Source organism: Danaus plexippus, chromosome 30 (genome assembly GCF_018135715.1).
Source record: "Danaus plexippus chromosome 30, MEX_DaPlex, whole genome shotgun sequence".
In the NCBI taxonomy this organism is placed as follows: domain Eukaryota; kingdom Metazoa; phylum Arthropoda; class Insecta; order Lepidoptera; family Nymphalidae; genus Danaus; species Danaus plexippus.
This window is the reverse complement of record NC_083557.1, coordinates 817,496-844,276: the sequence shown is the minus strand read 5'-3', so window position 1 is coordinate 844,276 and position 26,781 is coordinate 817,496. Positions and strand designations below refer to the sequence as shown.

Genomic DNA, 26,781 nt, shown 5'->3' with positions numbered 1-26,781 from the left:
ATAATATTAATAAAGGACTAGATAATTTGTATTTTTATTTTATATAAAATGAAATGCTTTTAAAGAAATCCTTAGATATGCGTAATTCTAACGAATTACCTAAAAATGATACTTGATACAAATATTCCTATAAATCCAGATAAACTTGAAGAAGAACTGTAATAATTCAATATATTTTTCATAAAACATGTTATTATGAACGCACCCATAACTGACATTAAGCATATAATACGAATGTCAAACTTCAGAGTTGACTGATTTGTCGTGTTGTCAAAATTCATGAAATTTTGAATAAGTTGCACATACTTTCACTAAATCTTTCCTATAATTACATAAAATTATTAGTAACAAACAACAAATGGTGTAAAGCATGAATTATAGATAAATTGAAATAGCTTTTCATACTTAATTTTTTTTTATAGTTTACATTGTGTGAATAAAGTTTGTTTAAAATGGATGGAACCCTTGTTTTGATTTTACTAGCCCTAGTCATGCTTGTTGGTTCCTATGTGGCTGGCAGTATTCCGCTTAATGTTAGCATGTCTGAGGTAAGCCGTATAAATTATGTTTACTAACGATAAATCGCTTATTTACTTAGCTATACGACAACTAAATTGAAACAGCTGTGTTTACCTTTCTCGTTAAATTTATCGAAAAAACTATAAAAGTTTATTTTTATTATTTTTATTATAGAAACTTGATTTTATAACGAGTCTATTAAAATTTTAACCCAAGCTGCATGTATAAGGAAAAAAAATCTATATCACGTTTTTAAATGTAATCGATTTCGACATGGTAACTTTGTTTAAAAAGAGATAACAGAGAATTCAAACAATGTAGTACATTAGATACCTAAATAAATCCATTTTGAATATTAATTCTAATTCTAGATAATTTGTATTAAGAATTCCCCTGTGTTTATAGGAGAAGCTTCTCAAAGTCACAGTGTTTGGAGCCGGCTTGCTTGTAGGGACTGCATTAGCGGTTATCATACCTGAAGGGGTGAGAGCGTTATTCTCGGAACGGACAGTTCTCGTTACAAAGGATTACACACCGGAACCCAGTATTAACAACGATCTGCATTCAGTCATCGGTATTTCATTAGTGTTAGGTGAGATTTACTTAAATGATATCACCATACCAGCCTATCGGAGCCCACTCGGCAAGGGCCTCATCTCATATGGAGAGTATTAATCACCACGCTTGGCGATTTCAAACTTTCAGGTTTCAGGTTTCCGTACAATGTTTTCCTTCACCGTCCGTCAGTGGTGTCAAAATACTCTTAGAAAGTACATATGACTCGGAAAAGATCACATTGGTACTTGTTAGGTTTCGAACCCATGAGATACCTCACGTATGAGAAACGGGCCTTTAACCTACAAGCCATCACAATTATTTTTTTTTATTTAATTATTATATATATATATTTAAATTATTTGTTAGCTATTACTTGATATTTTTTCGTATTTTTCATTATTAGCAACCAAATAATTTCGTTTCCTGTACAACAACCTGATTCTCATGAAGGTGAGAGGCGAGTGTGCCTTCAACATCAAAGGTTATATTCGAGTGATATACATTTATTTCTATACATACTTGTTAGAATATTAGATATTGTATAAAAATGGGATTTTTATATAATATATATATATATATACATATATATATTTATATACCAATAAAATTTAGTTATATAAAGAATTTAACTCATCTCAAGAGTATCATTAAGCTGAGACCTCTTTATTATACATCGTAAGCAAAATCGTCATAATATTGTTTGTTATATGAATAATTACGTTTTTAAAAAAAATAGTTTGATTATTTTGGTTCCTACTTGTGTTACATCTGGCTAACTTGCCAGAAATACGGATAGAACAAAAATTTTTTTTTGTAAAGTTATTGCTGAAACTTACACTGATTATATATATATATATATATATATATATTGTAGGGACATTTATTACTAAATGCTCGGTTCGTTACTAATGTGGTCAGGTAGAGAGAGGAGCTTGGACGGTGGAGGTGAGGTCCTTAAACCCACACCTGGGTCGCAAGTCCCAGGCGCTGTTGAAGCTCCTCTCCCTGCATCATGGACCCGGCACCCGCACGTGAATCCATATGGAATGCTGAGAGGTTTCGTCTCTGAAGTTTTACGAAGGGAAAACTGTTATGCCCCAAAAATATATCAATTTTATATACAATACAAGCATATACTGACACAATAAGACTGTATACATTGAGATTAAGTTGCAAGGGATTGTTTCTGGAATATATAAACAAGTATTATTTCACAGGCTTCGTGTTCATGCTCCTCGTAGACCAAATGTCGGCCAGATACAACGACGCCTCCAACCCAACCGAGAAGAACGTGACCGCCACTGTTGGGCTGGTTGTACACGCTGCGGGTGAGATATAAACTTATATACACAATATATGTGAAGTGAGAACTGGCCTTATTTGGAAGCCTTCCATCATTCGCACGCACGCGTCCCGACCTCCAGGATATTCTTCCGACTTGACAATGTTCTTAATTTTAAGAATTCAGTTGTTTTTCACACTCGTCATTTTAAATTTCTTTGCCATCGACAAGAGACGAGTATTAATAAAAATGAAGTCTTTAGAGCGTCTCCAAAATGTAAGAATGAATTGTGTTTGAGCATTTCCGAGCAATGTGTCAATCTACCTCCACCACAGCCAGGACACAAGTTAGGACAGCTATCGAAGGATACTTTTAAAAACTATGAATTAAAAACTAGTCAAATTCACCAGAAGTTATTCAATCAAAGTATTTTCTCGTGCACTCGTTTCGTCTCCAGCGACCACAGTCATCGAGCCAGCGTTGTCTCTGTTCATTTATTATTTGTTTAGTCTGTGGATCGAGCTGGAGAAATGATTACCAATTTTATGATCCCGGTCGAGAACCAGCGTAAGAAAATCGCTTTGCTGTTTCGTTTGTTTATGACATTCGTAATAGTATTTTATTGGGTACCTATGTCTGGATCCATGGCCCTGATTATTAATAGATATTTTGCTCACAAATTTCCCGCTGGTACCAGAGAGTTCCGTCGTATTTATATTCAATTCCTATTAGCGGCCATTTTGTTTGTTCTTCAAGCAATTTCTCTGTTTTAGCGGATCTCACTATTACCTGGTGTGATTTAAGTTAGGAATTTATAATTCCTTGAACATCTAAAACGCTACTGGTGTCGAAAACATCAAATATGAATGGTCTTAAAACTTTCAGCGGACGGCATAGCGTTGGGCGCCGCTGCCACCACAGCCCACGCTGATGTGGAACTGATAGTTTTTTTGGCAATCATGCTACACAAAGCCCCAGCGGCCTTCGGACTCGTCACCTTCCTTATGCACGCCGGACTTGAAAGGTACGTTATAACGTCAAGGGACATTTAAGGTACAAAAGTACTATAAGTCGTCGAACTCGGTCTTGATGAATAAATTTTTTTTTTTGTTAAAACCATGTATAATTTTGGTAAAATTACAACAAAATTCAAGAATCTATTAAGAGACGAATTAAATTAAAAAAAAATCATTTTTTTTCTTTGCACGTTAGTCCTTAAGGTTGTGCGAACAGAATTTTAAAATTTGAAATTTTTCGTCCGCCTCACTGAACGCTCAGCAGCAGATATAATCTTGTGTTTATATAGAGCGTAGGAGGAAATGTATGAGAAATGAAGAAATAATGGGGATATGTACAAAACACAGCATGAGGGTAGGCAGACAAAAAAAATAGGAATTATCTCAAGACTTCCATATATGGAGTTATTGTTTGCAATTTGTTAAACGTACATTTTACATCAAAATACATATTTTTCCATAGCGTTGTTGTTTATATTCGTTTCCTTGACATTTCCCAGGAATCGAATCCGAAAGCATCTGTTGATATTCTCGTGTGCCGCGCCCTCTCTCGCCTTGCTCACGTACTTCGGTATCGGAAACGAGAGCAAACAGACACTCAGCGACTTCAACGCGACAGGTGATGTATTGGACGTTAAAATAGCTATTTGTGGACGAAACAAAGCAAAAAATGCCCGTCCCAAGTATATAAGATTTAAATTAAACTGTTCTATGTATTAAATGTATGAAAATTAAAGAAAAAGTTGATAATTTTTCTACTATTTAAACATTTTTGTCATCGGAATCTTATTTGCGGCCGCGAAGTCCTATGCACGGACTAGTTATACATATATATTTATCTTAAAAATTATAAAATCTCCAAAATACAAGTCTAAGTCACTTCTTGTTATATGAGCTACCCGCCGTTGATAGTCCCATCAAAAGGAATCCAGCCGTTTCATAGAAGAGCCGTAACAAACAGACAGACAAAAATTACATAGTGCTGTTTTTGTTTACAAATTTATATACATTAAATAGATAGAGCCTTTTTTTATATTCCAAAACGAACGTAAGATTTTTTTGTATAGACATAGTCCTATATAGAATTTATAATTTAAATATATATATGTATATGTCCACCAGGTATAGCCATGTTATTCTCAGCGGGGACATTCCTCTACGTGGCCACCGTTCACGTATTATCCGAACTCACACACCCGCACACACACTCACACACACACACACTGTTGCCGCTCCAAGAGGGCGCGACCCCCAAAAAGGGCTTCGGGGGGCTACAGCCCTGTGACGTCATAATCCTGGCCGTGGGGGCTATGATGCCGCTCCTGTTAACAATGGGTCATGACCACTGATGACAAAACATATATAAATAAATAGATTATTTTTCTTTTGTGTAAATTTTGCTTCAAAGTCTGTATGGTGATGTATTTTCTTTTTTGTTTAAACTAACGGTGACATAGTTGAATAGATCTCATATAGATAAGTTTCCTGTAACAAATTAAACAAAAAATAATAACTTACTTTAAATTTAAAAGACATTGGTGTTAAAACGGAGCGGGATATAATTTTTTTTATTTGAGAATCAAAGTTCTGTTTGTGACGGATCGCTTTAAAGTTATTTGAGTTAACGAGATTATCCGTTGATAATATTATCAAGTGATAAAGGTCGTGTGATAATTATCATTCGATAAGTGTATCAGATATATATATATATATTTGCTCGACTTTGATTACAGATAAATATTATTTAATAGATATTTTTAATTACTGTAAATTGAATTGTGTGCTGGCACAAAGGTTTTAATCTAACAATATATATATATAATAAATTTTTATTTCAATTTCTGAACAAACCATAGCAAGTATACAAATTCCATAAGACATGTATTAAATTTACAACGGCCGGTATGTTTTATTTTGTAATGTATTAGAAATACATTGTGTTGTTCTGAAACGAAGAATCCCCGTTGTTAAATAATGTTTTTAAATGTATTTTTACATAGACAGTATTTTTTTTTTGTAAGTGTTTTACCACCACTTTATAATTTTCTATGTAAATAATGATTTACAGTCATCGGAATATGGAATAATAAACGATTTTATGCGTAATGTTTTATTAAAATCCTAACAAAAACCCCTAATTAATATTTACATTATAAAAACGGACAAATATTGAATGTTGTGACATAAAAAATATATTATATTCGTAAATATAGTAATTTAACCTATTTATATTTACAAAGTTCTTGTTGAACATGTAAAAAAATCACAGAAACAATTTCAAATTTTCATTTATAGTAGATTATCCTAAGATCATGCTCGCTAGACCCGTTAGGAGTAAGTATCCGAGGTATAGCACCACACTAAATGTGGTTATCTTCAAAAGTTGATGCATGTAGTACAGTCTAGAACAAAATATGACATGATTATCACACGCTTTCATTGATCCGTTGTTAAAAATCAAGAAAAAATTAATTTACTACTAATTATATCGATTGATTCATTATAATAGCTGGATTTTAAATATAGGTATTTCATCTGTGAGAAATTTAAAGTCGCTGGCTGTATTAATACAGGAAAATCATAGATTAATTTAAATGAAACTAGTATTATTCGGATATACTACGCGGATTTTATTATTTAAAAACTACATAATCCCGACATTTCGGTTACTTTGCAGCAACCGTGATCACGGGCAGACGAGGTAAATTTTTAATTCCGCGTAGTAAATCCGAATAATACTAGTTTCATTTAAATGAATACTCGCGAAAATCTTAGATCTCATCATAGATTAATGTTGATCTTTAGGTACTATAAACAATTCTGGTGTGATCCTTTATTGAGATAGTATTTACCATCTACAGCCACATACCACCTACCATTAGGTGGAAATTCACTGTAGGTTGTAGTAAGGAAACAATATTTACCTGTTCCATCTCTTCCTGGCTTCAGGCAACGTGGACAGATCATCCTTAACTAAATACACTCTTAAACCTGAAATAACAAACAAATTTATTTTTTTATAATTATTAAGTCACTTTTTTATTATGGTTGTTTTTGCACTGGAATCGTGGATATTAAGCTAATGTCAACGTATTTTTATTGGAAGAATTATAATGTTTAGTAATAAGTGGAGAAAACACGAAGGAGTCCGTCGAATGGAATAAAGGCGTTTATTTAATTACTTACATTTATTATTTATTTATAAAAATATGCCCAAAAAGTTTGTGTACAATTATAATGCCAATGTCATAGACAGTTACTATTCTGGACAAGAGATGGCGTCACAAGAGCATCTAATGTTTTAACAGTTTTGTCAATGCCAACAAAAAACTTCTCTAAAACTTATTATAATTTCTACGTATTGTTTTTTTTTATCTGTATCTATATTGTTAAATAAAAGTAAAAGATTTTAAACGGAAACAATGACACCAGCTATAGTATCCTTAAATATACGAGAATAATTCTGATTAATTTTAATAAATTTATATTTATGTTACCCAACAAGAAGGTTTCCGCCATATAATCCCAGGACATATCCGCCATGTTGAAATTGAATACGGCTCTGTCTCTATCAGACAGAGAGCTCCACATGGAACGGACCCCGTGATCGGAAAAACACCACTCTTGAGTTGAGAAGTAGAACAGAATGTGAGCCAGCTTTATGACCTTGGAATAGAACTTGAGCATTCTGGAAATAAATTACTTCCGTATTAAGAATCAGTAAAGCTGTTACGACTGTTTTCATGAGGAACAGGTACGTTATAATTGGAAAAAAATAAAAAGAAAATATATAGTGATGTTCTGATTGCAACGAGACAAATTTACCGAATAGATATCAATGAAAGTTAGGTTCGATGCCTTACACAGAGGTTTTATCTAAAGGAAACATTGTGATATTATCATTTAAAATTAATATATAAAATTTTAAAATTCAGGCAATAATTAATGTTAAAATCTTAATATTTTTTATAACTGTATAGATAATTATGACGGTTTTATTAATCTTCGTTATAATTCTTTCAAAGTTTATACTGACTTTCGTCGTTGGCCGGTCAGAAAACTAAACACGTCTAGTAGCAACGCCGGGAGATAATGAAGGAAGAAGTTGTAGAACAGGAACATGTAGTAATTATTCGTTGGATTCAGTCCGTAGTACCTTAAAAGAGGTTGAATTGTCACACATTGGCAGAATACAGTAAACAGTTTTACGTCAAAGGTTTGATAGGTATAAAATTGACAGACGGTCAGTAGTATTAAAAAAAAAAATACTATTAAGTATCCGAAAATAATTTAAGTATAGCTCACCACACAGCCTTCGTGGTGGGATTGTGAAAACCATATTTCATATTGTACTCTATGAACTGTCGCCACGTGACGGGACTTTGGGCGCCGGAAACGAAGTTATATATCGGTATATTAGACGTTTGACTGAAAAACAAAAAAAATAATATTCCTTAACCACAGAAAAATATATAAGGAATAAACGACCTAACATTAAAAAAAGGCAAATAGATTATTATTTTGTTTTCGATATTAATTTTAATTAAATTTTTTTAATATGACTTTTGGTTATTATAAATGGTTGATAGATGGCGTTGTAAATAAAAATAGAATTATATTATTTTGTTATATTAGAAAGATTGCTTTACGTTAATGACTGTAGGTCTAAAATCTTCTGATAAAAATATATCCTGCAACTACACACTTTCATTGTATATACAATAACATAGAGAAATACCTAAATTGATGCTTTATTCTGTGAAAGTCATAATTATCGTGTAATATATATAAAATTAATATAAATACTTTTCTTTGAAGTTTTTGGCGGTGTGGTAAGCGGATACTATGATAGCATTGACACAAAGATCCACGGGCACCATGTCAGCCACTTTGTTTAAATCCATGTACATTGTTCTAAGGACCTGCAAAATATATACATTTAATTTGAACCGAACCTTTAAATTCCCGAACGCACCCGAAGTGACGTTAGAGCGACATCTGGTTTGCTGACTTTTACGCGGGAAAGTATTTTGTCGACGTGAATTGTGTCTTTGTAAATTGAATTTAACTTATTTAAAGTGTTTTGGTTTAATACAATGAATAGTTTTTTCTAGTTAAGGTTGGGCATGTTATTACTGCTTGTACTGTTGACTGCTACTTAAGTACTGGTTTTGTAAGACAACTATATTTTTTAATTATTTTGTTATATAACGTAACATACTTATGACATTTTATTATTAAATCAATAATAAATCTGTGATATTTATATATTGTTTTCTATAGAATATTAGTTTTATATGAGATTTTGTTAATTTCATAACTCACCCCGGTTCCAATACCAACGACCAGACCAGTTGGTCCGTAAACGCTGTCCGTCCAGCCTCGTACGGGTTCCTCGTATGTTGATATGACTGTTATTATAAAAAAATATATATAAATATTTACTTCAAATATTATTAATTTAATATTTTTTCAAAAGAATTTTAAGAAAACAACATATAAATTTTAATCAAAACAATTTTTAAGTAATAATGATTTTATGTATAATAAAAACATTTTTCAAATAAAGAAGAAAATATATCAGTGAAATTAAATATAAATTTGCGTTTGTCTCTACACACCGATAGATGGCCGCACTATACATATGGGAAGTCCCTCTCCGTACTTCCTAACGGCTTCCTCGGCGACCGCCTTAGTGAGACAATAAGTGTTTGGACGATCGCCCAACAAACTAAATATAAATATCATTTAAATAATATATAATGATTAATGTTGGTTATTGGTAACAGTGAATATTAAAAAAATCTTACGCGGGCAATATGGATTCTACCAAGCTGTCGTCCAGCTGAGAGACGGCTTCCAGCGCCTCCACCGACATCGGCGGCTCGTAGAATCTGATATATGATAAAATTTTAATAGCTTTGATATCCCCATTTCGTAATATTATAGTTATATAGAATTAAATAGCATATAAATGAAACTATTATTATTCGGATCACGGGCAGACGAGGTGCCCGTGATCACGGTTGCTGCAAAGTAACCGAAACGTCGGGATTATGTAGTTTTTAAATAATAAAATCCGCGTAGTAAATCCGAATAATACTAGTTTCATTCAAATGAATACTCGCGAAAATCTTAGATCTCATTAAATAGCATATACTTTATGGTTTTCACAAACAAAGTGATTATGAAGATGAAGAGTTTCCTCAATATTCCTTAATTACCTCTCCTCTATATTCTTAACTTGCGTGTTGGAGAAGGCCGTGGACACGTGAGTGACCGCCCTCAAGTGCCGGCACTCCTTTGCCAGTCTCAGTATCTCCTTCGTCCCGCTCACGTTGATCCCGGTGGCGACGGACAGCTTCTCGTCAAACTTCACAGTCGCCGCTGAGTTTATTATTATAGACACCTACGAGTTTTGTAACATACAAGTGATTCTTTATTATATACATGAAAAAAAGAAAAAAAACCTTAGAAAATATCAATATACACTATACGTGTATGTGTTTGGACAAAGAAAAACATTCGGACATTTTTGTCCGTACGTGTTATTGATCTTTGTAACATCAGAGCGATGTTCTGGGGACTTGCGTTATAAACAAAGCTATCTTATTAATTTTAGCAATAGATTAACCAGATGCATCTTAAATGACAAAGTAATTCGTGATCACAATTCCCCACTCACCCTGGATGTCAGCGTCTTTCTGTCTTCGAGACTGAGTCCCAGATCAGGCAGTTCCATATTCCCAACTACCGGGACCACCTTGTGAATACCTTTCGGATTCTCGTTGTGTGCTCTCTCGAACACCTTAAAATATATTATCATATAATGCTTCCATAAATTTGATTCAGACCCAACGTCTTACGAAAAAATCTTATAAAGATTTCGTTGTATTTATTTGTATGTTATTTATAATCAATCCACAACAAGAATTAATAATTGAATTTTTATTGTTAAAGTGTGTATCATATGTGTTCCGTTTTATAACTACCCACATAGCTGTGAGTTACTCTGTCACTTACAAATTCGTCCAACATTTCGTGAATCCTCGTCGTCGGATCCTTGCCCTTCTTCGGACGCACCAAAACGTAAATAGTGTCAATATCTTTACAAGAACGTAGAAGTTTCTCGATTAAAACTAAAAAAAAAAAACATACCGAGTAAGGAATTAAATATCTGGAGAAAGACTATTGACGTGAACAAATAAATGCGACTAATATAGCGACTTGATTTGTGTAAACCTTACAAAATCACAGAACAGAAATGGCTCAACTGTGAAAAATGTTAATTGTCTTAGTTCATGAGATACAGCGCGGTTACACACGGATTGATTAACGGACATTCGTCTAACAATAAGATTAGTGTTCAAATTTAATAGTCTCCGCGTCAAAGCACATTTTGTTGTCTCGACTTCAGGATATTTATGAACGATTTATCATCATCATCATCATCAGCCTATCGGAGCCCGCTGCTGAGCAAAGGCCTCTCCTCACATGGAGAAGGTTAGAGCATTAATCACCACGCTTGCTCAAGACGGGTTGGCGATTTCAATCTTATAATTTGAAATTATAAGACCAGGTTTCCTCACGATGTTCTCCTTCACCGTCAGTCAGTGGTGTCTAAATACTCTTAGAAAGTACATATGACTCGGGAAAGATCACATTGGTACTTGCCAGGTTTCGAACCCGCGCCCTCACACATGAGACGCGGTCCTTTAACCTTCAGGCCACCACTATTTATACCAAATGTTTACCGGAGCTTCGAAAGTTCAATTAACCTCATAGAAAGTAATAATAACCTTTGAAATAAACCTATAAACCAAAATCGATCATCTTTATAGTCCTGTATAACCTCAGTTTCTCCCGTTGACGTGATTACAAAGAATGGAAACCTCTTTGTAAATTATATTATGCGAGTCTTTTAAATAATCCAAGTAACCAAAAGCGTTAATCTAAATATGCGTGTTGATTGTATATATTAATTAGGTCTTGTTAGAGACAAAGATTTTCGCTACTTTTGTCATTTGTGTAATATTTACTTCATCGTGGAGTAGGAGACGAGAAGCCGATAATGAGATCTGACTTTCGCGAGTTTTATTCATTTAAATGAAACAATTTTTTTTCCTGATATACTACGCGTGCTTTAGTTTTGGAAAAAACTGCATACTCCCCACGTTTCGGTTACTTTTCAGCAACCGTGATCACGGGCAAGTTTTTTACAAGAATTTCATTAAGACAAGAAGTCAACTTATAATAAACTGATATTTTATTTAACTAATACTTTCGCGAGTATTCATTTAAACTAATATTATCGGATGTGCTACAGACGCGTTTTTTTTTTATTTTAAACTCCCGACCGCGACGTTTCGGTTACTTTGTAGCAACCGTGATCACGGCCAGACGACATGTTAATACGAATATTAGTTTAAATTTAACTAACAATATCGTTTAGAGTCTAGACGATAGAAATGGACAAAGACAATTCGTAGGCCGCCTTTTTTTTTTGCAAACTTTACAAATATTCTACAAAACGGTACAGCGTACTTTTAGTCATCCTATGACGAATGAGAATGGATTACTTTTTTACCAAAATAAGTGTCAAGTTATTAGTCATCCTGCATCTGTCAAATTATAAAACAAGTCCAAGTTAACGTTCAGAAGTGGAGGGATTATTACAGAAAAAAAAAACTACATGACAATATTATAGCCAAATAAATAGGTCGTCACATAATATAAAACTTAGAACATATGGTTCGTATTTTTACTTTTTATTAGTCGAATTTAAATTAAACATAAATTATAACAAGAATAACGCAAGTTTCAGAACGTAATGTGATTATCAAAACGTGAATTAATTCGTTAAAATTAAATGCATTAATTTTCTAATTTCATGTTTTAATAATATTTAATTTTATTTTGTTATTCTTTTTTCATTTATTATTGATAAAGACCGTACAGCGTAATTCGTTTCGTGGCTGAACATGGTTCGCGATCTCAATGCTTTTTGGCAATGAACCGCTGTAACATACCACTTGCATATATAATTTAGTTAATTTGGAAACATATCATCATTATCATCATCATCATCATCAGCCTATCGAAGCCCACTGCTGAGCAAAGGCCTCTTCTCAGACGGAGAAGGTTAGAGCATTAATCGCCACGCTTGCTCAAGACGGGTTAGCGATTTCAATCTTATAATTAGAAATTATAAGACCAGGTTTCCTCACGATGTTTTCCTTCACAATCCGTCAGTGGTGTCTAAATACTCTTAGAAAATACATATGACTCGGAAAAGATCACATTGGTACTTGCCAGCTTTCGAACCCGCGCCCTCACGTATGAAAGGAGGGCCTTTTAACCACCAGGCCACCACGACTTCATATATTGGAAACATATATGAAAAATTTTTTTTTTTCATTGTCACAAAAAATTCAACAAGTCATTCGTTATTCCATCCATAATGTAATATAATGAAAAATTTACATGATTTAATACGATTTGCTTTGTGTAACGCCGCGGCCCGTGGATCCTGGCTCGAAGTCATAGCGGTTCATTGCCACAAAGTTGAGATCGCGAAGCATGTTCAGCCACGAAAAGAAATACGCTGATGGTCTTTCTGTGATTGCCACAACGCACCCAGCGCGTTTTCATTAGAACCGTAACACAAATTTCGCCATATGGATGTGTGACTGTGACCAGGACGCGTTTTGAGAAAAAAAAAAATCTTTAACTCATCGTCGATGGGCGTTTGACGTGCAAATGTCAATGTCTAAAATGTCGCAAATGTTGACAGTTACAATTTTTGTTAATATTGAGCTTACATTACTCGATGGCGACGAAATATATGAAGAAACGATAATAACTTAAAGCATAGAATAAAGACGAAAATCTCGTTAGTAAAAAATCTCAATTGTTTTTTTATGATACATTATTTACAAATAGTTTTTGCCCGCGACTCCGTCATAGGTAATTCCGGGGTAAATTACAGCTTATATGTTTTTTCTTATAAATAATTTACGTTATTGTTAAATTTTATCAAAATATATTCATTATAAAGGAAGGGTAACACGTCCATGCTCAAAAACTTTCGATTTTATAATATAAGTGGGAAGAACCTACACCGTCTCCCAAACCATGTCTAAATTAAGCAAAAATACAATGTTATTTTACTTAAATAAAATAATTTAATTTCCAATTAAAAATATAAAAAAAAAAATATGATTCCGGCCAGGATCGAACTGGCGGCCTTCTGCGTGTAAAGCAGATGTGATAACCACTACACCACGGAACCACTTAAGTCGCTTTGCAAAATAACGTATCAATTTATTATTACAATAATTAAAAAAAAATTATATGACATTTTAATAATTTCAATTTAATCACAAGTATATATTTTTTTACAAATTAAAAAAGTAAAATCTGCCACATTTAATATATTTATATGTTCATTTCTTCCGTAAGTTTTTATGTTTTATTAATCTATTCATATATAACCACAAAGAAAAAATAATTAAAAGCTATTTAGTACTAAGCCTTAGTACACGTATCCCGAGTCTGTATATACATACATACTAATAGTTTAGAGTTTTTGAAGTGATAACATTTTATGTGAGGGTAGACCGTTTCGTAACGTAACACGTTACGCCACAGTGTCTGTTGTCCCTTTCTCTCGTATACGGCATCAGTATTAGAGGCATTAAGGTATTTGTAAACGGATAATCAGCTCAATGTATATACAATTTTAGTAAGAACCTAAACTTTTTATAATTTACACAATGTCTAAATTTAATTATTATATATATATAAATTTATATATATATATAAAATTTGTTTATTCACAAATCTTGCATAGTTTTTAATAACTGATGGTAAAATAATACACATTTGGAGTAAATATTTTAATTTATATAGTTTCATAAATAAATGTATTTATATAGTTTCATAAATAAATGTACACATATATATATATATTTTTTATTTACAGCACAATATTTTCCACAACGCGACTGGCCTTTAAGCTGATCCTGCCATCTGTAAGATTATATACATATTAATAAAGGATTAATTATCTATGTTAATTATTATCATCTGTCACAAAATATTATTATTTCTAATTAAAAGTTTAATATATAAATCATTATAGTCGAAATAAATTTCTACGTGTTTTATTCAATATTTACGTGACAGATAATAAATTAGTCTAGTGATGCTGTTATAAAAAAATAAGCAAGCTGACACCCAAAAACGCAATGAACTCACACAAAAAACATAAACCATAAAAAAACTTACCTTGTGATATAGGAAACACGTATTTAAATAAAAAAGAAGACAAAACGTAAACAAAAAAAAACACACACACAGTAAAACACACACACACAAAACAAAATCATGCAACAAACATATTTTAAAATATTTCAAATTCCAAAACCTTGAAAAAGATTAATTTGCTAATATAAATATATTTACATTAAAGGTCGTACCAAATACGGTGTATTTATTTTAATGCAAAATTGACTCGCTAGATGGCGCAGTCCGGGATCTCAATATATTTATCAATAATAGATGAAAAAAGAATAACAAAATAAAACTAATATTATTAAAACATGAAATAAGAAAATTAATGCATTTAATTTTAACAAATTAATTCACGTTTTGATAATCACATTACGTTCTGAAACTTGCCTTATTCTTGTTATAATTTATGTTTAATTTAAATTCGACTAACAAAAAGTGAAAATACAAACCATGTTCTAAGTTTTATAATATTTTACGACCTATTTATTTGTCTATAATATTGTTATATATGTAGTTTTTTTTCTCTGTAATAATCCCTCCACTTCTGAACGTTAACTTAGACTTGTTTTATAATTTGACGGATGCGGAATGACCAATAATTTGACAATTATTTTGGTAAAGGATATTTAAATACGCGAAGAGTAAACTTTGAACTCCTTATTAATATTAACGCGTTAACGGACTTACCTACCTTAGCCATATCATAAAAAAAACGCATTAATCGATGAAAATCAAGAAGAAAATCATTTAGTAAGACAATTACTCATATCAAAATAACTTTAATTAATTTTTTTTTTACTTATTTTAATTAATTTTCGTTTTTATACGTATAAATAAATGTTTTACTTCAAATTAAACAACAAAACGTTATATCAATTTAAATAATATTTTTTCACACACAATACGTTGGTTGCGTGTCACTAAATGTCAAACATAGTACTAAATGTCAAACAAAATTTCCGTAGTACTATTGAAGTTGATATAATCAATTAATTACGATCTAGTAACGATTATTCGTCGCTGTTTAGTTAAATATAAAGTGAAAATCATGCAAAATCCTTACCTTTCCCCAAAAACCCAGTCCCACCGGTCAAAAACACACACTGATCTTTATAAAATTCTTGTATTTCCGTTCGCTGCGCCATACCCTTAGTGAGACGATGCTTCTCTGCCTCCTTGGCATCGTTCTTGTCTTCCTGGGAGTAATAATCGTCCAGCTTGTTCGCCGACACGAACTCGTGGTCCTCTGAGTAATCAAGAATTGGGGCTGTCGGATTCATAGCCTGGTTCTCGACGTCCGATAGCCGCACTGTGTTCTCCAATTCCTGTTGATATCATGAAATCTATTAATATAACAAATAATTTATAATAAATAAATAAATATAATTATTATGGATAGTTTAATAAATAATCAACTGATTTAGTTTTATTCAATAGATATATTTGTATCGATAACATTTGGTTATGAACAAGTGGTGCTTATTTCACGTTATAATTTCAATATAAACTATGAGATTGTACGAAAAAAAACTTCCAAAATAACACAACTAAATATATTTTAATACTAAAAAGTGCCATTATCGTTGTCGGAATGGTTCGAAGCTCTACAACGCCGTGAAGCACCGATATCGGTGACGGTGACAAACAAAGCAAAGGCTGCAAAAATTGCTCGTAAAAGCCGACGTGTTGTAATCCTCTATTTGCCTTTGCATCTTCATTCATGCGAGAGAAGTGGACGGAGGTCGTAAAAAGAAGAATTGAAAGGCATTGCTGCTGGTCTAGTTGCTTAAGCTACCGATGGACCGCGCCACCAACTGATTCGTCTTAATGCAATGGAAAGAAGAAGAAAAAGAAGATATCCAGAAAAAGGTGACGAAACCCCAGTCTTGATGGAGTCCAGCACTGGTGACAACAACACGGGATTAGTTGAGAAGATATGAGGGTACGTCCTGAAAACAATGAAGAAAACACTCAGCTAGAGAGCGAGGGCTGCCGAGGGGTCTTGTCTGTAACAAGACAGTGATGGTGACGTATGTGTTCAAGCTCCCTGAGTCAGAGTAAAAGGAAGAGCCTCGGACAGAAACTTCTGGAGTCATCATCATCATCATCATCATCAGCCTATAGGAGCCCACTGCTGAGCAAAGGCCTCTTTTCACATGGAAAAGGTTAGAGTATTAATCACCACGCTAGCTGTAGACGGGTTGGCGATTTCAATCTTATAATTTGAAATTATAAGACCAGGGTTTCCTCACGATGTTCTCCCTCACCGTCCGTCAGTGGTGTCTAAATACTCTTAGAAAGTACATATGACTCTGAAAAGATCACATTGGTTCTTGCCAGGTTTCGAACCCGCGCCCTCACGTGTGAGAGGCGGGCCTTTAACCTCCAGGCCACCACGACTCATGGAGTGCTTACTTACTTCTGGAGTAATCTTCGTTTATGAATGAAAAACTCCTAACGCTCCGTATGTAGTGTGAACGCTTACTTGGAATGAGCATATTGAATCGTTACTTAGGGTGATAATGTTATACTACAGAGATTATAAAATTATTTAAATAAACATATAAATTCCGTGTTATGTATTTAAATAATTCTAACAACTCACTCGAAATAGGTTCGTCGTGGATTTGTACGCGGCAGAAGTGGGAGCGAGAGGTATAACGGCTAAATCTCTCTACAACCCACTGAAAGACTTGGGCCAGTCTAGAACTAATATCAATTAATTCTTGGCACGTACTTCGAAGGTAGCCCTAGTAGGTTCTTTTCAAATTTGGTTAGGTAGAGAGGAGCTTGGACGGTGGAAGTGAATGTCTAACGCGCGTTAGATAGGGGCCCCTTAAACCTACGCCTGGATCGCAAATCTCAGACACTGTTGAAGCTCATCTCCCTGCAACGCGATGGACGTGGAACCCTCACGGTGAATCCGTGGAAGGGCTTCGTCTCTGATAGGAGCACAAAGTAACAGAGTAGGGTTAGGATCAAGTAAGAAGACCAGAGATATGGTTATATTAAAGGCTTTTATTCGGCAAGACGAGAGTTCTAAATATAAGATCCATGGAATGAGCTTAAAGATGCAGAACGATCACACCTAGAATATTTTTGTGTCCCATTTGCACTAAAATGCAGCACCCTAATTCATGATTAGTCTCCAGCACTGCTAAAATTCTATCTCAATGCGTTCCAGATGACTCTCCCAGATCAGAGTAATTTAGTAAGATGGGGTAAAGGTACCGAAAAAACTTGCTACATCTGCGGGGAGGGAGTTGGAACTTAAGCATATGCTGGTGGGATGTAGGGTACCCTTGTATAGCGGTCTATAGTCGCGTTGTCATTCTAGGGTTTTAGATAACACACCTGAAGCGGCTAGTATTCCGGTGGTCAGAGCGCAAAAGAAATGACCACAAACAAGCTATCAAGAGTTTTTCACTCATTTCACTCTCTCATTAAAAAGCTCTGGATTAGACTATAATGAGTGTATAGGAATGAGAAACAATAAAAAATCCCAGAGGATATTTGTGCTTCGGCGTCGGAGTCCAGAAAAATGTTTATATTCGCCAAATTTAAAGCTCTTTGTGTTAATAAAGCTCACGGTTTTTTGGGAAACCAACATCCCCAAAGACCATGCCATCAGCATCAATAAGCATTACCAGCTCACTAACGAACTCACTAGAAATAGGTTCGTCGTAAATTGGTACGCGGCGGAAGTGGGAGTTTATATATATATTATGAAAGGAGGAAATGTTTTAGTGTAACAATAACCAATATATATATATAGGTGTATAAAAAGTTATTATCATAATCGGTTTGGTATTTTATTACACACAAACATACATACAACCCGTTTTATTTAACACCAGCCGGATGGTACACAATGTAAAAATGATCGCAAAGTATTAAATAATTTATAACAACTCGAAGTCGAAGGTAAGCTTCGTAACTTAATGAGCTATAAAAACATAATTTTGTGTAAAACTAATCATTTTCTATCCTTACCACGTGTTTCGATCGACGAAAACACTGACAGTTTAGATTTATCATATATACTTGATAGTAACGACATATATGTGCAAACTTGTAATAAAAATATCATTTTCATTGCAATCTTACTGTCTGGAACTGTCAAAGTTATCGAGCTTACCTTAATACGAGTTTAAATTGATTTTCGATTTAATCGAAGCCTGTTTATAATAAATAACCCTGTAGAATACCTGTATGTTATCTTGGAGCTCCTTGCTGAGCTTCCTCACGTTCTCCAACTCCTGGAGAGACTTCTCTGATGGTGAACCGTATACATCCATCTCGACCTTTTTACCTTTGCCCTGAGCCTCAATCCAGGCAGACATTTTGTCTTTCGTCAGATCGATCTTAGCGAGCGGGGTCTCTTCCAGCGAGTAATTCATTTTGTCTAAAAATAAATCATCTCTATCATTAGGAACAATTTTTGTATTTGTATTTTAAACTTTCAGTAAAACTTTAATGTTTACTACAAGTTTTACATGACAATACACACGAAGTGATTATCGTTTGTCGTTCAATAAGTACGCTAATACTAAAATGTAATATTTAGGAACGAAAAACTGTTAACACTCCGTATGTAGAGACGTTGCGAACTTATAGCAAGGATACTGGGATTATATATATATGTATATATATAATTAATGATTATTTGTAATATGATCTGATACAGCAAAAACATTTATCATTTATCAATCCAAAGCACAAATTACCTTTTAATTTAAAGTACAAAGTTCAAAGGTGATTTTATTCTTAGACTTCATACAAACATGTATAATCTTTTAAGTGTCTGTCGTAAATGTAAAAAGTATTTTATAATCACAGACAAGCTAGTTTAAAGCTATATAAAGGAATAGATTTGTTTTTGCGAGTAAGGTCAACCCAAGGTTTGATATAATTTTACAAAAATGGAAATCCAAGGCAAATGTATCCTTAATTAATTACAACATAATATTAATCTCAAATAATTTTTCCGTTGCCTTATGATTTTATGACAAAAAAAAAAAACAAACGAACTAAATATGTCATATTTAGATAAACTCAATTGTCATATTTGACAGGTGTCATCAATAAAATATTTCTACTTAAAATTAAAATAAATCGAATTATTGATCTAATTTTAATTATATTTAAAATAATCGCATTAAAGTTCGATAATAGTACATAGCAAATATTTTTATTATACGCAACGTTGAAAACATAAGTAACGTAATAAAGTTGTAAAAGGAAGCGGCTTGGCCAAGCAGGTTGTTGGCATTGATCTTGGACCGGCGATTACAGTTGATATTTATATGCAAATATATAATATGTATATAAAACATATAACTAAGTCTTACTTAAATTATGAGACGAATATTTTTCATAATTTTCCGTTTTGTTACTTCAAACTTAATGATTTTGATATGCAATTTAATTTAAAGAGTTTTATTATTAAAATCTATATTTAATAGTTATTTAAGCAATTGTAACTGAGGTTAGTTATCCTGATCCAAATTATTTGTTTCCAATTACATTTTATATTTTATTTTAAATTATTTCACCATATTTATTATTTAGTACCAATCTTTAATTCTATTTTCGGACGTAAATTCCGCCATTTTTTTCAAGGCAATTCAGTAGTGTATTAATAATCTCTACTAATATATAAAATAACCTAAAATATCTGTTCATCTATATAGTTTTTTGCGTCCGATAAGCTATTTAATTAGTAATTTTAAGAAACCTGTTCATATTTGGCACTTCCGCAAAGTTCACGGCCGTTACTGATATATGTATTTTAGATCCGCATATATTATTTTCTTGTAAGTAACGCAGAAGTATATTCGAGTTTTCTGTGTGTTTATATGTGTATATAACTAATAGTGCGTCCGTGTGTGTGTGTGTGTGTGTGTGTGTGTGAATATTTTTAATTCAATAAAAGCTTTAAGGATGACCTCACACACAATTAAGGTTAAACGAATGCAATTTTTAATTTATGTAATATGTATAGAAAAGGGAAATGTAAATTTCAATTCAAAGCAATGTGTTAGTAAACATTATGAAACCTGAATTTACCTACGTGTATTTTTATTTTGTGGTCGGATTATTTTGTTGCAAGTAGTTTTTTTAAAATATAAATAAAAAAATATAATGGCGTCTACCGCCATCTTGCCTATAGATGGAAAGTTCCTGTTGACAGTTCACAAAACGTCACAGATACACTTAAAACCATAATTGTATGTATTTTCTGCCCCATATTGGCTATATCTAATCAATTCATTACTTTCCCCGTTTTATTTTTTTTCTCATATTTAGATCCATTAATCTATTTGACTGTTTTTTAAAAAAATATAATAATTACGCGTTTTCTTGTTGCTATTTTAAGTAATGATCCTTAATTATACATATATATAATCTATTTGACAACATATATATATATTCATATATATATTGTTATATATTATAATGTCTGACTTTAGTAACTATTATACAAAGGTCGCAGTGAACCACACGCGTTGCCTACAAATTACTTATTGTGTGGTATAATAAAACGATTATCATAAAAAACATTATATATGTTTATATATTATATGGATTATACAATATAATTTTAATAAAGTGAAATTTTTAACTCAGTTACGACTAATTAAACTCAACTCTTTTGAGTTGTACAGTTAATAGATTATCATTTATAAATTATCTCACACGGCATTAACGTAATATTTAATGGGAGACGTGAAAAGCTTCCCGTGTGTACACAGAATCTGTTAGGCGATATTCCAGTAGTATATAGTATTAGTATAATAGTATAGTAGTGTATTAAACTTTACTAGTTAATTGCATTGTCTGTTTGTTTGGAAATAACATTTTTATAGTTTCATCCGTCTGTGTGTTTGTTCAAGCTGATCTTTGAAACGGTTAGAACGAATCTGATTTGACTTCCATTAGCTGATAGCTGATAGCACCAGGAGCAACATAGGCTACATTTATTATTGTATTTTAAATGATTTTTTAATATTAAAAAGTAATGACTAACTTAATTGTTTTGTTTATGTGCGGGCGAAGTCACGTGCGGTGCTAGTTAAGTGATAATTTAAATACCAAAAAAACCAGGGGATTTCCATTTTATATAAAAATAAAATACCTGACAAATATCACGACATTTTAATACAGAAATCATTTAATGATTTTTCTTATGGAAAAAAACGATTCAGTTGGCGTGTAAGTTAATTTCTTTGTTTGTATTATTTAAATGTAATATATATCGTTGAAAGTTTAAGATAAGTTACGCGAAGGTTTAACGACAACATAATTCATACAATTACGTTAAAAGATATCAAAACTTTTTGAATAAATTAATGGCGGATAAGATCTGATTCTTTATAAGGACAAACGAATTGATGTACAAAATCCTTCGTGTTATAATAAAAAAAAAAAATCCTTAAATACCGACATATATCAAATACTCCGAGTAAAATTTGTCTAATATATATATATATAAAACGTTTGCAAAATAAAATAAACACTTACTCTAATAGATTACAGTGTAAATATTGAACATAAACTTATCAACCGTCGGCTCTAAGTCGACAGGTACGATTTAGCCAGTCCACAACAGCCAACGAGACGAGATAAATTCTGTAAACAAACTTTCACACCAGTCCCGTTTTTTTTATGCGTCTTAATAATTATTTCTTTTTGTCATCAAATACTTATTCCTTAAAAAAATTTCCATTGATTATTTAACATTTTATATATATATGACAAAAAACTAATTTTATTGATTTAAATTCATATAAAAAACACGAATGAAGACAAGAAATAAAGTTAGTCTTATACGTTTAGAAACTTATATTAAAAATACCGCTATACCTAGCATACTGTAGTGACGATGGGCACTACACACGAAGCGTTACACGTTTTTATACTACGTAAATACTGTAATGTTTTAAATTTTTTTATTTATGTATGAAAAAACTTTTAACGTATGTAGTTACACAACTCGTATGTACGTTTTCCATAATCACAGATTATATAAATCAATTATATTTCAATAATTTTTTAATAATAAAAATTAATGTATTAATTTATTTTTTATCTATACTTGTTATTGTTTGTGAGTTAACAAATAAATCTTGTACAACCTCGCCGTAAGGTCAGCTAAAACCAGGAAATTGTTAAAAAAATATACTCGGATAAATTAATATATGTTTGTATAATATTAATTATTGCCCGACATTGAATCCTGAATTAAATTGCTTGGAAATTTTATTATGAAAAATATAATATTAATTTAAATTAAAATAGTGCTAAAGAATATGACGGAATAAGATTATTAACACATGCGATTATACGGATTGAATATTAGTACACAGACTGTCTCATTAAAGTATACATACTATATATATGTATAGTATAAAATATAGGTCGACAAAAATAAGTTTATTTAAAGAAAAGTTATGTGTGTGATACCATAAATGTATTCTTACTCCAAGTTCACATCGTAACTACACACGGAGCGTTTCGCGGTTCCCGTTAAACATAACGTTAATACGCGACGAGATTTATATGTGAGAAATTGTTAACGATCCGTATGTAGTGAAGATTATTTCGTGGTAAATTTACTAAACGGTAAAATTAATAATTATAAGACAGTCGCCCAAACCTCTCAGCATTCGATGGATTCACGTGCGGGTGCCGGGTCCATCATTGCAGGGAGAGGAGCTTCAACGGTGCCTGGGACTTGCGACCCAGGTGTAGGTTTAAGAACCTCACCTCCACCGTCCAAGCTCCTCTCTCTACACCTAAACAAATTTGAAAAGCACCTACTAGGGGTGCCTTCGAAGTACGTATAAGTATGAAATGATATTAGTTCTGGACAGGTCTTCAGGGTGTAAACTACGCGTAGTAATCCGAAAAATATGAATATCGTTTAAATTTACTACAAATTTATGTAATTGTATAGATACAGAGTTCAGAAACAGAGAGGGAGAGAGTGGAGAGTTAGAGAGTCCGAATTTATCACAATTTTAATTAAAAAAATTTTATAAAACATTTTATAAAATACTCTTTTTTAATTCTTATCGATAATTAAAAAAAAAAAACCATTCCCGCCGTCCCACAGTCACAAGCAAAACTTCAAATACAAACAATTTAATAATATCATCAATAATTTGAAGCTGTTCTTCAATAACTCGATATTTATATTCAAATAAACAGGTTAAAAAAATTTACGATTCAAATTTATTATACGGTGATGACGTCATAGTTAGTTTTGGCGCTCTTCAAATGTAAACGACTTGGGTTCACCAAAAAGTATTTACTTTTTATGTATTGATTTTATTAGAATAAGTTATTTTTGATATAATTTGATGAAATTTCTCTAAATTTTTTATTATTATTGAGCAGAAATATATGTATGCTTAGTCTAAGTTCGCTTCATTACTACATACGTGAAGTTTCCCGTTTCTCATACGAGTAACGTTCATACTGTGACGTGCGAGGTTTTAAGAATAAACCATCTAACGCTCCGTGTGCAGTCTCTTCTAAAGTACCAGTAATAAGCGTACTGAATGACACTACAACTTCCCAATATGTATCCGTGTTACAAAACGAGACGTCGTAAGGTAAATATTTAACAAAACGCGAAAACCAGCGTCAATACAAACTACAAATATAAAGTAATGTTGCATGTTTATTATATTAATTTACATATTGTACTCCTGTGTCTTTATTTAAAACAAAATAACACAAATAACGAACAAGGTCGAATGTCAATTACTCAGATTATGTAACGAACTAAAATTTAAATTTTATTTGGATTAATAGTAAAGTATATATGTATATAAAAATAATTGTGCTCGTTACGATATTATAGTGAAGTCTAGACTGGTCTAGACTACAACGAATTTTCTATTTAATATAAATATCTGACAGTATTGTTTCCCACTAAAATTTTTATGAACAGCGCCATCTAGTTTTAACAGCTGTCAACTAGAGTGTCATTTTTAATCGACGTAAAAAATGTCGTTTTAATTGTAAGTGACGAAGTATAAAATCGTTTGCTTGTATATTAATATATGCTCAATATTTATGTATTCCTCAAACCTCCGACCCGATTGAATGCGTTAAAACTCAGCGCATTGTATACAAGTTGCTTCTCCTGTTTCCGTCTGGGTATGTAAGTTTTAATTCATAAATCATCATAAAAGGAGCCAAAAATATTCAGCATCTACTATAGATGTGAAAAATATTGTTGAGTTAGCGAATTACATCACGTACGTTTGTAAAACAAATATTTTCACACAGATCTCTATACACGTACGAAGCATACCTACACACGTAAGTAAAAATGCACTGTCCGTTCGTAATATTACGATAAATTATATATATATACATATATGATTTTTGTTTGTCTTTCTATTGACGAGACAACTAGATAGGTGACGTTATATGTAGTTCACAATAACTTTATTTATATATGGGAAAGTTTTCCATAGAAGTATAAAGATTAAAAATATATATATATATATACAAAATACCGAAAACAAACAAACTAGTTATATGTCCGGTTATACCGCGGTTGCGTTTTTTATAAAACGATAAACATTTCCATTGACGTCACCGGACCTCTTGGATTTTTTGCTTATTTTTTATCTGTATCACAAACTGTTCGGACAAAATGGCGTCTTACATTTTATGTTGGCTATAAACATGTATTTTATAACACAAATGTGTCAAGTATGAGCGACATAATTATTTCACGTCGTATTTATAACATTAATATAAAGTTATATTGAGGTAATTTTATAAAAAAAACACGTATACCCTTAGTACTGACTATCTAATATATAATAATACTAAAGACGGAGAGGTTAAAGTCTCGTTTAAAAATCGTACGTGATAGTTAGGTATGTGAACCTAATACTTTGTGTTTTTAGTAAAAAAAAAGGGGACTCGTGGTTAGGTTAGTTTATTTTGGAGATTATTGTAAATTAAAACATTGAATTTTATTTAAATATTCCTAATAATAAGTTAATGATTGCTATAAAATAATTATAAACATATCGATTTTTATATTTTTATGTATAGATAATAATATTTTTTATAGAAATCTTAAAAAACACAGTTTAATATTACCGCAAGAAAAAAAAAATATTATTTTTATATTGTGATTTAAATTCATATATATATATTGTATAATCATCTAAAGAAAAAGATTTTTTTATCACACTTATTAGTTACGTACATACGATCAGTTTTCTAGTTTCTCACATAATAGTGAAGTTTCTGCGATTTTATATACGTATTGATCATTCTTATTATTTAAGTATTTTTTAGGTTTGTAATTTTAATTAATTTATACACTGAAACTGTCAGTTTAACTTACGAGTTACCATTATTTATAAATTCGTGAAAAACTTACTGACGTTATTTTTTTTACTACGTAAATTCTTACTAAGGATACGATAACGATTAGAGCGATCGTATTTTAACTCGTACTAAGATACGATTACCGCATGTTTGCACAGCGACAGTGTATAAGAGCTTTTTCATTATTTCATTTATATATATAGGCATATAAATATCAGTACACGGAAAACAGAAAACTGTCCGTATGCAGTGTAATATATGTGACGGTATAAAACACTTAAGATTGAAATCAAATCGTAAAAATATCTACATTTTGTACATTAATTTTAATTTTTTTAATACCAACATATGCTAGACTTTTTTTTTTCGCAAATCCTTAAACGTCGAGGACCTTACAGATAATCATTTAACCGACAGTAGTAAGAAGGTTGAGGTTTAAATATTATTTACTCTACATAACATAGAAGTTTATTTAGAAATATATCGGTATATATTTTATATGTAAGCATATAATTCTATCATATTGAAAAAAAAAATAAAAAAATTATTTATATATATATATATGTAATTATTGTTGAACTCACCAAAACACTCACTAACATGTATCTATACAATACGTGTTATCACACTGGAGTCCTCTCTAACACTGAGCTTCACACGCGGGTTTAAAACAATCACAGCGGCCTTTAACTTGCACAGATATTAAATAATATTGAGGCTTTCTTACGCATAGGTCGCGTGAAA

At 32.0% G+C, this 26,781-nt stretch overlaps 2 protein-coding genes and 1 non-coding gene across 5 annotated transcripts; 1 reads left to right on the top strand and 2 right to left on the bottom strand.

Annotated features, from left to right (window-relative positions):
- The first annotated feature begins 261 nt into the window (after nucleotides 1–261).
- On the top strand, nucleotides 262–5,481 carry LOC116776556 (zinc transporter ZIP9). Of its 2 annotated transcripts, none has more exons than XM_032669761.2 (6): nucleotides 262–548; nucleotides 925–1,111; nucleotides 2,295–2,405; nucleotides 3,245–3,383; nucleotides 3,876–3,994; nucleotides 4,498–5,481. In XM_032669761.2, exons 1-6 carry the CDS (start codon nucleotides 453–455, stop codon nucleotides 4,722–4,724), a joined length of 879 nt encoding a protein of 292 aa, XP_032525652.1. In that variant the 5' UTR covers nucleotides 262–452; the 3' UTR covers nucleotides 4,725–5,481. The 2 variants fall into 2 exon arrangements, with proteins under 2 accessions (XP_032525652.1, XP_061381469.1); XM_061525485.1 differs by lacking the exon at nucleotides 262–548 and adding an exon at nucleotides 703–836.
- Nucleotides 5,470–26,781, bottom strand: LOC116776467 (fatty acyl-CoA reductase wat-like). Of its 2 annotated transcripts, none has more exons than XM_061525481.1 (15): nucleotides 26,622–26,781; nucleotides 18,879–19,075; nucleotides 15,734–15,995; nucleotides 10,399–10,514; nucleotides 10,061–10,183; nucleotides 9,600–9,784; nucleotides 9,186–9,269; nucleotides 8,997–9,106; nucleotides 8,701–8,786; nucleotides 8,182–8,297; nucleotides 7,681–7,803; nucleotides 7,412–7,531; nucleotides 6,873–7,063; nucleotides 6,300–6,366; nucleotides 5,470–5,777 (listed from the first exon to the last, which is right to left on the bottom strand). In XM_061525481.1, the coding sequence occupies exons 2-15, from the start codon at nucleotides 19,068–19,070 to the stop codon at nucleotides 5,675–5,677; spliced, it is 1,878 nt and encodes a 625-aa protein (XP_061381465.1). In that variant the 5' UTR covers nucleotides 19,071–19,075; nucleotides 26,622–26,781; the 3' UTR covers nucleotides 5,470–5,674. The 2 variants fall into 2 exon arrangements, with proteins under 2 accessions (XP_061381465.1, XP_061381464.1); XM_061525480.1 differs by lacking the exon at nucleotides 26,622–26,781 and adding an exon at nucleotides 20,744–20,846.
- Nucleotides 13,594–13,666, bottom strand: Trnav-uac (transfer RNA valine (anticodon UAC)). Its single transcript has one exon. It is a non-coding gene; the product is annotated as a tRNA-Val (tRNA).